The sequence below is a fragment of the Fistularia commersonii genome, chromosome 29 (genome assembly GCF_037954325.1).
Source record: "Fistularia commersonii isolate RoL2024-O1a breed Wild chromosome 29, RoL_Fcom_v1.0, whole genome shotgun sequence".
Taxonomy (NCBI): Eukaryota; Metazoa; Chordata; class Actinopteri; order Syngnathiformes; family Fistulariidae; genus Fistularia; species Fistularia commersonii.
This window is the reverse complement of record NC_141312.1, coordinates 1530658-1546234: the sequence shown is the minus strand read 5'-3', so window position 1 is coordinate 1546234 and position 15577 is coordinate 1530658. Positions and strand designations below refer to the sequence as shown.

Sequence of the window (15577 nt, the reverse complement as noted above, 5' to 3'; positions counted from 1 at the left end):
CAGTCTTTTCAACAAAATGCACATATAAGCATGAACACACACACACACACACACACACTGTGACATGACTGTTATTAATTTGGAGGTGTGCTCCCCCCCTCCCACCGGAGAAGCGCCTGCTCAGCATGTGTGTGGCATTTCAAGACGACTGCGGGGGGAAACAAATCCATCATTGGCGGGCCGACCATCTGTATCCGGTGTCTTCCCTCTGCGCCTCGCGGTAAATGTCAACGTGAGGTTAAAACGCTGACTACACCGTGACGGAGCACCGGAACCCCCACACACACACACACACACACCTCCCCGCTGTTAATAATGTAACAACACAACCAAGTCGCTTCTAATCACCTTGTCTGGAGTTTGTGATTTATGGCGAGATGGAGGTGGAGGGTGGAAGCAAAGCCCGCGGAGAAGCATCTGTGTTTTTCGCGTCCTGCTCAGGAGCGCGTTCATGCATGAGACGCCGCCGCCGCCGCCGCCGCCGCCGCCGCCGTCCATCCGTCCGTCCTCCCGTCCGGCGTGAATATTCACACGGGGGGGAAGCGTGGACGGCGTAGAACTCCTCGTCGGATGAAATGCAGGGTCGCTGCATGTGCATATGTGTGTGTGTGTGTGTGTGTGTGTGTGTGTGTGTTCACGTAATTGTCACGAGGCAAGCACGCACCCCTCCACGCTCGCTCATAGTCATTTAGCAGGCTGCAGCACTGCAGAGAGCAGAGTTGAGATCAGCTAAAGGGGGGATGAGGAGGAGAGGGTCGGCGTTCAGAGAAATAATGACATCCTCCGTTATTCGTAGACGCCGTTTATTTATTTTTTGTATTCGCGCATTTCACGATACGTCGCCAACCGGCCCGCCAGGCCCCCGATTGGCTCGCCGCCGCCGCCGCCCTCCCGTCAGCGGGAGCCGGATAAACTCCGCCGCCGTCGACAGAATGATGAAGGGCTGTTTAATGCGGGTCCAAAACCCCCCTGAGAAACCTGCCGCGGCGCTTTGTTTGCTTTGGCGTCACACTGGCGGCGGCGGCGGAGGGGGTGGGATTTGGGTTCTCTCTAAATAACTCCCAGAGCTGGCGGGGGCCTCGGCACATCACCTGACGCTATCGTAAACGCCAAATCGGTATTTAGCCTTTGAATCCAGCACGTCACATGGATACGTGCTTATTATTATCACCACCATCATCGTCATCACCATCACCAACAGTATCTTCATTATTATAATAATAATAATAATACTTATTATTATTATTATTATTATTATTTTTATCATCACACTTTTATTATTCTTGTGGTGAATACTATTATTATTATTATTATTATTATTATTATCACACTTTTATTATTCTTGTGGTGAATACTACTATTATTCTTGTTATTATTATTCTTGTTATTATTATTATTATTATTATTATTATCACACTTTTATTATTCTTGTGGTGAATACTATTATTATTATTATTATTATTATTGTTATTACTATTATTATAATTATCACACTTTTATTATTCTTGTGGTGACTATTATTATTATTATTATTATTATTATTATTATTATTGTGGTGGTTGTTACCATCACAATTACTACAGTCACTAATAGTAATAGTAGAAGAATTACCTTCACATTTTTATGATTCTTGTTAATTTCAGCGTCATCATCACTATCATTATTTTTATTATCATCATCATAATTATTATTATTATTGTTATTGTTATTGTTATTATTATTATTGTCACCATTATTATTAGTAGTAGATGTAATAGTACAAGTATTATCATCACATTTTATTATTCTTGCTATTCTTGTTATTATTATTATTATAATTACTACTATCATGGTTATCGTAACTATTATTACAATTAGTAATAATAATAGTAGTATTACCTTTACATTTTTATGATTCTTGTTGTTAATTTCATCATCATCGTCATAATCATAATCATTATTATGATTGTTATTATTATTATTATATAACCATTTTATTGTCACCGTTACTAATATAAGTATTAGTAGTACTAGTAGTAGTATCATCATCACATTATTATTATTGTTGTTAATATAATTGTCATCATATTTATTATTATTATAATCAGCATCATTATCATCCTCATTATTATCTTTAATGTTAGTATTATTATCACCACTCTTATTATCATTAGTACTAGTACGAGTAGTATTGTCACATTGTTATTATAATTATTGTTATTATTATCATCATCATAATGATGATTGGAAGTCGTATTTATGGGTTTATCATCACAATATCATCATTATTGTTATTATCATCATCATTTTCATTGGTATAATTACTACCATAATTGTTATTATGGGATGGCTCTGCATGGCGATACGGAACACAAGGCGGCAAATTCAACATGGCGGCGTAAACATGCGTCACCTGAGTTCACAGTAAAGAACATTAGCGCTGTAACGTTTCTTCTACTTCATCTTTGTTTGACAATATCAAGGCGTTGCAAACACCACGGTGAAAGTGTGTGTGGGAAGGTTGGGCAATGTTGAACGCTTTGATGACACAAATGATCACACACACGCATACACACTCTTGCACTGAACAGAATAAGCATTTTGTTGATATCAATGTTCTTAAAATATTAATTTATGGATAATATACACATATTATGAGCAGAAATCCCGCTGCTTATTATGGAAACCATATGAATGGGATTAGGAGGGTTCAGTTTATCTTTTCCCACATCACACACACACACACACACACACACAGATATGTTGGAGAACAAAAAGAGAGCCATTTAAGCATCTGATCTGAGGACAAAAAAAAAGCGGCTCATTTATATTTGTCCCCTGTCTTCAAAGCGGCTGTGTGTGTTTGTTGTGTGTGTGTGTGTGTGTGTGTGTGTGTGTGTGTGTGTGTGTGTGTGTGTGTGCAACTCGTCACCGGCTGTCAAACGGTGATGGAGAGCCAGATAAGCCGTGCAGGAGGGGAACCTGCAACTCTTAATATCACTCCCAACCGTCCACTCGTTCTATTTTGACTCGCTTTCAAAAGGGACGACACAAACAATCTGCAACCCACGCCCACGCCGGAGCGTACGCATCGACACCCCTACACACACACACACACACACACACGGTGCAACACGAATGCTTACATATACAGCGGGCTAAAAATAGCGTAAGGTCAGGCCTTAAAAATAGAGCTGGGAAAAAGAAAGCAGGAACCGGTGGCGCTGAGTCGAAACGCACTGACAGTCTGTCTTTCTGCATTTGGCTATTCGTGGCCGACGTGAGCGGGCAGACAGGCAAGCGGGGTGTAGGTGTGTGTGTGTGTGTGTGTGTGTGTGTGAGGGGTCGTTGGAGATGAAGAAAGACGGCGAGCGGTTAGGAACATCTTGGGGTGTTCTCCTGCAGAAGCCGTGGGCGCGTAGCTTCTCGCCCGGCCTCGGTGTGGAGCGTCAGTGTGAAGAATAAAAAGGTCAATTGTTGTGATGGGAATTTGACACGGGCGGCGGGAAGCTTCCAGGGCGGCTCCGCCGCGGCTCCTCCGCAGCTTCACGCCTTCGCTGGACGCTCACTTATACATCCAATAGCCCCTGAGCTGCTCGCAATATTTTAAAATATATATATATATATAAATATAGATATATAATAAATCCACGGGGGAGTTCCATGAAGCTTGAGCTCTTGTTTATTTCTGGATTAACAAGGTAATTATGCTGAAATGATTTTCATAACCCCCCCCCCCAAAAGTGTGTCGTAATTCAGCGGTAATTACCTCGTTAATTCGGAGGGATTTTTACGTTTTTCCATTAAACCCTACATAAATAATATATAGCAGGAGCGGCGATTTAGTGGTAACGTATGCATTTCAGCAGCTCTCTAGTGCTTGAACTCCTGCTTGAAGGGCTCGCCAAAGTCCTTCTCCTGAGAATATCCTTCTTCATTTGAAAAAAGCTGTGTGAAGTGTTGTTAAGGGAAATAATAACAATAATAATAAAAATAATTAAGATCGTAATAAAAATATGTAATGTAACAAAACAATATTAATAATAATAATAGTAATAATAATAATAATAATGATAATAATAATAGCTGTGGTAAAAACAACAGTAATAATGATAATAACAGCAATAATAATAGTAATAATAATAATAATAATAATGATAATAATAATGATAATAATAATAATAAAAGAAGTAGTAATAATAGTGGCAACAAAAAAGCAGTAATAATAATAGAAAAAATAATAAAAAATACAAATATTAGTTGTGACAACAATAGAAGTCATAATAATAATAAACATAATAAGAATAATAAACATAAAATGGAAAATGTAATCCAAATAAAAAGAACAATAATAATAATAATGATGATGATAACAATAATAATAATAATAATAATAATAATGATAATAATAATTATTATGTTAACAAAAAAGCAGTAATAATAATAGAAAAAAAACAAAAATACTAATATTAGTTATGACAACAATAGAAGTCATAATAATAATAAACATAATAAGAATAATAAACATAAAATGGAAAATTTAATCAAAATAAAAATAATAATAGTAATAATGATGATGATAATAATGGTAACAAAAAAGCAGTAATAATAATAGAAAAAAAAAAATACTAATAATAGTTGTAGCAACAATAGAAGTCATAATAATAATAAACATAATAAGAATAATAAACTAAATGAAAATCATAATCAAAATAAAAATAACAATAACAACAATAATAATAATAATAATAATAATAATAATAATAATAATGATAATAATAATAATAATACAATAATAATAATAATAATGATAATAATAAACAATACTGGGTATCTGATTCCCCTTTGTGGTTACCAGAGTTGGATGTACTCATCATTCATTCATTCATTCATTCATTGCTACATAGAGGGCTGTTTGGGACTGTGTTTTCCTACCGTCATTGTGCGAGAGTCGGGGTTCACCTGGAACTCACCAATCACAGTGCCACATATAGAGACATACAACTCCTCTCACTCATATGGCAAGGAGAGGCATACAACTCCTGCACCCTCGTGCCTCCCTACCCATCATCCCGGGTGCGTTTATTCTGTCTTGTGCGTCACCTTCATGGACTCCGCCTGTACCTGCAACTGAAATCCCAGCGGGAACTCATTCCTCAGTGTTTCTAATGCGTCTCCTTCCCTTCTGGTGTCTCACAGGAACCTGGGGAAGTCCGGCCTGCGAGTCTCCTGTCTGGGGTTAGGTGAGTTACTTTGAGCACCTCGGCAGTTGGGAATAACCTTCTCCAACCTAATGGATGTCCTCCCTCACCCCTCGCTCAGGCACCTGGGTGACGTTTGGGTCCCAGATCTCCGACGAGGTGAGAGCTCCTCCGCCTTCACGCTTTCATTCCCTCCTTGCTTTCCCGAAGACCATTTTATGGATTTTCTTGTTTTACCGCCCCCTCCCATGTCCTTCACAGTCGACCTGTAAATAATCGGTATTTCTCCGTCTCATTCCGAGCTTTTCTTCATCTCACAGATGGCCGAGAACCTGATGGCCATAGCGTACGAGAACGGAGTCAACCTGTTCGACACGGCGGAGGTCTACGCCTCTGGAAGGTCAGATGTCACCAGATGTCCTCAACATTTCCTTTGTGTACACTCTCACAAACCGCCGTGGTTTCCTGCTGTTGCTTTGGAGAATCTGTAAAGTGACAGGAAGTCCATATATGGATAGCTTGGATCCCGTCTCCATCCAGATTTAGGCGTCAAACACGTCTGGAAGCTGTGAAAAGGCATTAGATGTGCTAGCGAAAACAAATTAGCTAAGAGGCTCCAAAGTGTCGAAACAGCTTCATCAGTCGGGGGGTTTTTCCAGCGATGGCGGTGGAGAGAGAGCGTCCTTCCACGTCCTTCATCCATCAGAGGACCGTCAGAAGGGAGGAGCGTTTTTTTTTAAATTTGATTCATTCATTCATTCACTCACCTGGACAAGGAAACCAGTCCATCACTGGGACACTGAAAGAGACAAACAGACGTTCACCCTCTCATTCACACATTATATAGAGGCACCAAAAATCACCCTCTCATTCAAACATCTTTTATATATATATATATATCATATATCATTCATAGACTTACAGACATTCACCCTCTCATTCATAGGTTATTGATAGACATGCAACCGTTTAATCTTATTCGCTCGAAATGTAATGACACAAAAATTCACTGTCATTCAAAGTCTTATATAGACATATGATTAATCACTCACTTTATATAGTTTATATAGGCGTACAGCCGTTCACCCACTCATTAACGTCATATAAACACAAAAATCCACTCATTTATTCAAACCACTTATATAAACATATGACCCATTTATTCAGAGGTTATTATAAGACATGCAACCATTCACATTGAAAAAATAGATACACATAAATTCACTCGCTCATTCAAACATTATATATATATATATATATATATATCATATATCATTCATAGACATGCAACCATTCACCCTCTCATTCACATGTTATATAGATACAAAAATTCACCCTCTCATTCAAACATCATATAGATGCAAAAATTCACCCTCTCATTCAAACATCTTATATATATATATCATATACCATTCATAGACTTACAGACATTCACCCTCTCATTCATAGGTTATTGATAGACATGCAACCATTTACTCTTATTTACTCGAAATGTAGTGACACAAAAATTCACCCAGTCATTCAAAGTCTTATATAGACATGATTATTCACTCTTTCATTTATACTTTATATCGATACACAAAAATACCCTCACTTCTTATATAGACATAAAATCGTTCCCTCTTTGACTCAGTTTATATAGGCGTAAAGCCGTTCACCCACTCATCCACACCATATAACCATAAAAATCCACTCATTAATTCAAAACACTTATATAAACATATGACCCATTTATTCAGAGGTTATTAGAAGACATGCAACCATTCACATCTCAAATAGATACACATAAATTCACGCGCTCATTCAAACATCATATAGATGCAAAAATTCACTCACTCATTCAAACATCTTATATATATATATACATGATATATCATTCATAGACTTACAGACATTCACCCTCTCATTCATAGGTTATTGATAGAGATGCAACCATTCACCCTCTCATTCAAACGAAATGTAGTGACACAAAAATTCACTCACTCATTGAAATGTCTTATATAGACATATGATTAATCACTCTTTCACTTATGTTTTATATAGATACACAAAAATTCACTCACTTATTATATAGACATAAAACCATTCACTCTTTGACTCAGTTTATATAGGCGTACAGCCGTTCACCCACTCATCCACACCATATAAACATAAAAATCCACTCATTCATTCAAAACACTTATATAAACATATGACCCATTTATTCACAGGTTGTTATAAGACATTCACATCCCATATAGATACACATAAATTCACTCGCTCATTCAAACATCTTATGTTAGACATACAGCCGTTCACCCACTCATTCACATCATATAGAAACAGAAATTCACACACTCATTCACACACCTTGCATAGACTTACAGACAAACACACTCTCATTCTTAGGTTATTGATAGACCTGCAACCATTCAGCCTCTCATTCACACATCTGGACAATTCAGTGAACCTCCTGCATGTTGGAGGAACCCGGAGAACCCTGAGGAACCTCTGCTCAGAAGGGCCTCCCGTGGGAATCCAAGCATCCATCGATCAATCGAACCGATCAATCGGTCGGTCCAATGCTTCGATCCGGAGAGTCATCGAACAAAGAAGCTGCTATGATTCGGTTTAATGGCCTGAAGATCCCAACAACCTGACCTTCATCAGAGTTAGCAGATGGAGGAGGAGGAGGCCAGGGAGGAGGTCGATCATGGCTTGTTTATATTTGATTTTATTTATTGACGATTTCATTCTTCGGTCTTCTGAACGCTACGACTGCGTGTGACCGACTTGTGTTTCTCCACAGAGCTGAAATCACCCTGGGGAACATCATCAAGAAGAAAGGATGGAGGTGATATTCTTCATTTCCCACGCCGGCTCGTGCACGTGAAGACGCTCCCACCTGTGCCCGATGATAGATGTTTCCCTGAGATCGCCTCGCGTCCGTGTGTTTTATTGGTGTTGCATCAGGCGCGGCGGTAATTCTTCCCCGCGACGGAGAAATTCATGTCTTCATGACGTCGCCGGGCCTAAACGGGCTTATAAGGGGCAAATAAAATGCGGCTTTGCGATGAAATATATAAATTAATATATGTTATTGATATATTGATTTATATATGTGTGTAAATACACAAACATTTCCAGACATTGGCTCTACAAGCTGTTCGGGAATTCGCCTAATTTGTGTCCTTTTTCAGGCGTTCAAGTTTTGTCATCACGACAAAGATCTACTGGGGAGGCCAGTGAGTATTAAACATATCTAATATTATTATTATTATTATTGTTGTTGTTGTTGTTGTTGTTGTTGTTGTTATTATTATTACTATTGTTATTATTATTATCATTTCCACCAATGTCATCATCTTCATCATTATTATTGTTATTGTTATTGTTACTATCGTCATTATTATTGTATTATTACTATTATATTGTATTAGTATTATTATCAGTTGTAGCAGTGGTAGTTTTTTTATTACTATTGTTATTGATGTTATTATGATAGCATCATTATTGTTATTATCATTATTATTATACCAATATCATCATCATCGTCATACTTCTTGTTATTATTATCATTATTTTTAATAATTATACGAATAATGACATACTACTAAAAATATTACTACAAATAATAATGGTAATAACCAGGACAACAATGATGATGACGATGATTATAATAGTATAAATATAATTATAACTATAACAGTGGTGTAATTATAACATTAATAACAACAATAATAATAATAAAATACCACCACTCCTACTACTGATATTAATACTAATAATAACAACAATAATGATGGAATGGATAATAATAATAATAATAATAATAATAATAATATATTACTAAAAATACTACTACTATTATTATCATCATCATTATTCAATTTTTTTTTATGATAACACTGTTATTTAGCAAAATACATAATGCCTGATAATTGAGATTACATGATTTATAACTGTGTGTTTGATTATATAATCAAAAAATTCGATGGAAAACCAGTAGCATTATTAAGACGCCATTTTCCCTATTGTTGCTCTAACTTTGTGTCAGTTGCAGCAGCAGACGTGCATCTGTGAGAACTTCCATGACCTTAACGTGTCTCTTTGTGGCTTCCCAGGGCCGAGACGGAGCGAGGCCTCTCCCGGAAGCACATCATTGAAGGTTGTATCTTGTCGGCTCTCTTTATTGTCAACATCAAAACGTACCTGCCGTCAATCTGCAACCGCTGGAAAAGTATTCCACCTTCCCAAATCCCAATACGGCGTTTGAAGACACAACAAAACACCGCCTTTTAGCTCCCAGCTCAGCGTGGGCGGCCTTCTGCCTCGACCGGCCAGGGAAGAAGACAGGAAGTACAAGAGGCCGAGGGGGTTTAACTAGCATAACAGTAGCGCTATCGGTTATATGCTAATAGCGAAAATGACGCAACAATAGCTTTAATATTCATATAATAAATAGCGACACCTGGTGAGATGTTGCTGAAGCCGTTTCCCTGCAGTAAAGAAAGCAGCGGGAGCCACGCAACCCTTTTCAAATTTTAAATGAATTGGCATAAACTGTAATTTTATTTATTGTTTTTATGCTATGTATCAACAAAAAGTGTGTTGCATTTTTTTAAATCAATGAACAACTGCAGAGATAATGAAAATAATGTTTCTGCATGCTACAAAACATTTTGAAATCCTGAAAAAAGTTCATACTTTTAAACAAAATACTATTTATGACAAGAAAAAATGCATTTATCTACCGTCAGCAAACCAAAATCCTCTTTCTGTGTGCTGGCGCTGCAGAAAGACTGACGAAAATATTTGAACACGTTTTATTTAGATCTTCCAAGATCGCCATAATCTTCAAATTTAAAATGACATTTTAAAAAGTGAACAAACTAAAATAAAATTAGATAATTAAATTATTAAAATCTAATTATTTTCAAAAGCCGCAGGGAGCAGCATCAGAGGGATTAGGCTAACGCTAACGATAAGCGTTCTCCTCAGGGAACCATTTAAGCCTTTTCTTATACAAAGATGTGTTTTAGGTACTTTAGCAGTGACACGCTGTAGTTTGTCAGATGACACAACACACACACACACACACACACACACACACACACACAGCAATGAATCTCCAGAGCAAATTCCATCGGGGGATCATTGTTTTTCCAGCCGCTTAATCAACCCTCCCTCCCAAATATAACCCCAAATGTAATCTCAGGGGCTGTGAGGTCTTGTTGTCTACATGTGTTTTAAGTGGCGCAGCCCTGAGGCGTCCATTTAAACGAGAGGGGGGGACGGGAATCTGGCCGCCGTTGTCACGAGGCTTGTGATTTGAGGCCGTTACGTAACGGGTCAACTAAATGCAGCTCTCAAGGTTTTGCACGGCATGCCGGGGCCACGCTCATATTTAAGCTTTTATCCGCTGAAATAGAAGCGCTGGCATACCCACCGCTGGAAAGTTGGCGCCGAGCGGGACGTCGGGACGGGGAAACATACCGCGTACGTTAAAGAAAACAAGACGTTTCCCTCGGGGGAAACTGTAAAGACGTTTTTTGGCAACTTCCTTAGATGATCAAAAGTCGTCGTGAATCAGTCCTTACTTTAAATGTCAAGTGGAATCATTTTCCGGCAGCGCCATCATGATGTTTCCGCGCGAGATGGAATTCTTGTCTGTTTCTCCAATGGTTCAATTGACCACCTGCACAAAAAAAGAAAAACACTTTCCCATCATCCAGAGGGAAAAGTCCAGCATCCTTTGCGTTCACAATAAAATAACACACAGGGAAACATGACAATAAAAGTTAATTATCCCTGAATAGAATGTAGAACAAGTGAAAAATCCTCACCAGGGCCGCTTCTAGCTTTATGGTGGCCTCCGTGCAAGATGCTCTTTTGGGTGCCCCTATTTTTGCCAAACTGCGGTGGACGGATTCCTAAAGGTATCTTTAAAAATCCCCCAAATCTGTCAGATGCTAAAACAGTCCGGGGATCTTGTAAACCCCCAGCTCAGATTAAAATCAAACATTATTGACCCGAACCCAGGAAGTGGAAGCGATAGGATACGACGATACGAGGTAAACAATATGGATCCCTCGTGTGTCAATAAACGCAACTGATGAAGTTGTAAATAATCCACTCGGTCACTCAGCGCCATAAACATCGCCCACAGGCGTAATGAGTATTAGCGTTGCTCAGCACACTCCACATCGGAAACCTATAGGTCGCTGTCGCAGTATAAATTCATCATAAAGTACGTCTCCTCAATTATTCATGCTAAACATTCGACGTACCCTTCCCCGCTCCCACATCATTACCTTTTCTTCATGCGTGGACTGAGCCGTGGATGAGCCGCAGTCTGACTCCGGTCGGTTTACGATAAAAATAAAGTTTCTTTAGGAACTGGCTTATCGACCCGTCTTACTTCGGGCATAAGCCAGTTAGCATGCTAAAAGGCTCATAAAAGGCTAACAGGGCTAACGTCAGTCTTTAATAAATTGTCGTTCTTACTTGTTTACATGTTCATATTTTGTTCTTGTTTTTCTTTTTCTTTTTGCTATTTTTTATTGTTTGAGCCAGACCTGGGTACAAATTTGGTACCACATGCTTTAAAGTGTGCCGGTATGACAGTAAAAGTTCCTTGATTCCTAGCTCCGCAGGGTAGCCTATGTAGCGTACGGTATGTTTGCTAATTATTTGCTAATGCTAACATCTTGCGCAAACATCTTGTAACCGTTCCTCTTTGTTGACAGGTTTGAGAGGGTCCCTATCCAGACTCCAGCTGGACTACGTGGACATTGTCTTTGCCAACAGGAACGATGTCAACAGTCCAATGGAGGGTCGGTACCAGACGTTCTTCACACACACGGGAGTGTGAACGTAGTTGCGTACGGTGTGTGTGTGTGTGTGTGTGTTTGTGTGTGTTTGCTCACTCTCCGTTGCTTTGCAGAGATAGTACGAGCCATGACGTTTGTCATAAACCAAGGCATGGCCATGTACTGGGGAACGTCACGCTGGAGCGCCATGGAGATCATGGTGAACCTCCCATCTCCGTTTCCGTCTTTTTTCCGGCACACGTCCGGTTCGGTAACATCTCTTCTTTTTTTTCTTTCTTTTGTTTCACCAGGAGGCGTATTCGGTGGCGCGCCAGTTCAACCTCATCCCGCCGGTGTGCGAGCAGGCGGAGTACCACTACTTCCAGAGGGACAAAGTGGAGGTGCAGCTTCCCGAGCTCTACCACAAGATAGGTCGGCCCGGGTTCCCCGTAATGAAATATCGCGCTAATGAGAAGCCGGTCGGCTAATCCGTGTCACGATGTTAAAAACACTCCAGGTGTGGGAGCCATGACCTGGTCTCCGCTGGCCTGCGGATTAATCACCGGGAAGTACAGCGACGGCGTGCCGGAGTGCTCCAGAGCCGCAATGAAGGTCAGTGTGGTTTCTCCTTGAGCGTCTGGACGCCCGGCTTCGTTTTGACCGGCGGCGCCTCCACGGCTGCAGGGGTACCAGTGGCTGAAGGAGCGGGTGAACAGCGAGGAGGGCCGCCGGCAGCTGGCGAAGATCAAGGAGCTCCATCTGCTGGCGGACCGGATGGGCTGCACCGCCGCACAGCTGGCCATCGGTACGACCCGAACGGGTAGCCGGTTATATTAGTGATCGGGGGTGATCGATAGCGGCGATCGGGTTATCGCCTGCCGCTCTCACGGGGAAGAAGGTCATGTCATGATGGTCTGTTCATTATCACCTCCATGAAGGGTCTCCTCAGTGGTCTCCGGCCAATCATCTGCCTCCATCTCAGCGTGGATGTTCTCAGAAAGGGACTACATTTATTACACATTGGACTACAAATGGAAATTAGCTTTCTTAGCTTGTCCTATCTATCTATCTATCTATCTATCTATCTATCTATCTATCTATCTATCTATCTATCTATCTATCTATCTATCTATCTATCCATCCATCCATCCATCCATCCATCCATCCATCCATCCATCCATCTATCTATCTATCTATCTATCTATCTATCTATCTATCTATCTATCTATCTATCTATCTATCCATGTGTGTGTGTGTGTGTGTGTGTGTGTCCTGACCCATAAGGTGTGTGTGTGTGTGTGTGTGTCCTCCAGCCTGGTGTTTGCGCAGTGAGGGCGTCAGCTCGGTCCTGCTGGGCGTCTCCAACGCGGAGCAGCTGCTGGAGAACCTCGGCGCCCTCCGGGTAGGAAGTCGTCCCGTCCTCGCCGCCTCCATCGGACCAATAACCCGCGTTTTCGGCCCGAAAACCGCCGTCCTTCCTCCGTCTTCTCCGCAGATCCTGTCCCAGATGACGCCCCAGATCGTGACGGAGATGGACGCCCTGCTGGGGAACAAGCCGCACTCCAAGAAGGAATCCCGCGCCTGAAGACGCGCCCGAACGCCGTCCGTTTGTTTTGTTTTTGTTTTTCCGACGAGAGACAGTGACACCGGAGGGGAAAACATCGCTTCTTCTCTGCCGTATACTCGACAACTTTGCATGTCCTCAACATTATCGCAACATTACGCTTCCAAGTATATGCGCGTAAATCCATTCTGCGCAAGCACATTGTGTCATGTACGAAAAAAAAAAAAGAGAGAGAAGGAAGGAGGAAATCTCTCAGATGTTCAGGAGGAGGAGGAGGAGGGAGGATGAGGAGGCTCGGCGCCGCGGCGTCTCCGAAAAAAATCCGCGTTTTGCGCTAAAATACGAACTTGACGGTGCTTTCACTGGACACGTGAACCCCCCGCCACCCCGCCGCCCCCTCGCCGCCGCCTGTTATTCCGTATCACGTTTAGCACCCAGCAGCCAGAGAGCCCAGGTTAGCGCAGCTAGCCTAGCATTCCCCGTAGTGTGCATGTGACTGGTCTGCCACGCTCACTGCTTCGCAGGGCCGGGGGGGGGGGGGGGACACGACACTGGCTTCCTTGTGAAGCCGCTAACAATGCTCTGGTTTGTTGTAGCCCGGGAGGAAAAAAAAAAATAACTGTGAGATAAGATGGAAGCGGCTGGGCAACGTGCACTAACAACTGTGAATTCATGGAAAACACGCGACGCTCTCATCTGCAAATGAATGCATCCTGTGGCAAAAGTAGCCTAATGATTGTCTTTGGGTATTCTCCGTGCGTTTAAACGTCTGTTGCTGTTTCGGACAGAAGAAAAACAAACGAACAAAAAAATAAATAAATAAGGCGGTCGAGACAAAAAAAAAAAAAAAAAATTAAAAAAACGAAAAAAAAGCGACTCGCCAGCCCTGCCGCTTCTCCCCCGCCTTCTCCTCGCCGCCTCCTCTGTTCGTGATCCGCACGCATGTCCCTTTAAGACAGGAAGCAGCCCTCGGCGGGTGTAAATGTGGCATGGCTTTTTATGGCTTATGTAGATTTGCAGTGCCCTTGTAAGCCGGTTTTTACTCTACATGATCCAGGATCCACGCTGGGGTGGGAGGGGGGTCTTCGGTCCGCAGATATGACATTTCGAAAAACCACATCGGAGACGGGTGGACTTTTATTTGTTTTATTTGGGGGTGGGGGGGTGAGACGCTGCGTCGAACCGGTAGTTTATCAAATGTGATGCGACCCTTTGCCGCAGGTCGAGGCTTAGCAAATGTAATGTTTTCTTTTTCTTCTTTTTTCTTCATGGAAGCCCAATAATAGCTCTTCCGCTCATTTCTCTGGGAAATCCTTCTCTCTCTGTATTATTTCCTCCTCCTGGATTCCCATGAAGTTACCGCGTCTCTCCACCGGGGGGGAAACGTTTCGCCGACCTAAAACCAGGCGAAGGTTCGACCCCGAACGACCGAGTTTGCACGTAAAACAATCGACGACTCATATCTGACTGTCCTGCGACGGAGCGGAGCGCTGAATGCTGAATGTATCGTGTCCGTCGCTCTGTCTGGGGGTTCCCTTTTGCTTTTAATCGTACAAATCCGACGTTTCCGACAGCTGTTGTGTGTGACGCGACCCGCCACTCGTATTTTCAGTCCCGTCAATATTTGGAAGTTTTATTTTGTTTGTTTCTATTTTCAGTGTGTGTGTGTGTGTGTATGTGTGTGTGTGTGTGTGTGTGTGTGTGTGTGTGTGTGTGTGTGTGTTCCATTTCCCCGGATGAAGATAAAAAGCGTTTTCCCCGCCGATAGCGGCGCTCGGGTCACAACCACTGCTGGGATCATTACTCTGTGTTTCAAATTACATTTTGGAAAAGTCCTTTACTTCATCGCTCTGTGAGAATTATTTACTTTTTACATCACTTTTACATTAATCTGCATCTTATACAGAGGACAAATATCACTTTTAGCTTCTTAAATTCATTTAATCATGATTTATAACACTTTTCCTGGACTCAGGGTGGTGGGGATTCAATCCCTGCTGTGATTGGACCAGAGATCATCCTGGACCAATCACAGAGCCACA

The 15577-nt window shown here is 41.4% G+C and overlaps 1 protein-coding gene across 2 annotated transcripts in view; it reads left to right on the top strand.

Moving 5' to 3' along the window:
- The window catches only part of LOC147216585 (voltage-gated potassium channel subunit beta-2), a 33469-nt gene extending 18099 nt beyond the window's left edge, over window positions 1-15370 (top strand). For both annotated transcript variants that reach the window (XM_086177266.1, XM_086177265.1), the window contains exons 2-14: window positions 5179-5222; window positions 5302-5339; window positions 5501-5580; window positions 7969-8013; window positions 8360-8404; window positions 9284-9327; window positions 11909-11995; window positions 12106-12191; window positions 12283-12403; window positions 12489-12583; window positions 12656-12776; window positions 13285-13373; window positions 13467-15370. In XM_086177266.1, coding sequence (XP_086033392.1) covers window positions 5179-5222; window positions 5302-5339; window positions 5501-5580; window positions 7969-8013; window positions 8360-8404; window positions 9284-9327; window positions 11909-11995; window positions 12106-12191; window positions 12283-12403; window positions 12489-12583; window positions 12656-12776; window positions 13285-13373; window positions 13467-13556 — 985 coding nt within the window. In that variant the 3' untranslated portion in view covers window positions 13557-15370. The remainder of the gene's footprint in view (window positions 1-5178; window positions 5223-5301; window positions 5340-5500; window positions 5581-7968; window positions 8014-8359; window positions 8405-9283; window positions 9328-11908; window positions 11996-12105; window positions 12192-12282; window positions 12404-12488; window positions 12584-12655; window positions 12777-13284; window positions 13374-13466) is intronic.
- Window positions 15371-15577: the final 207 nt, after the last annotated feature.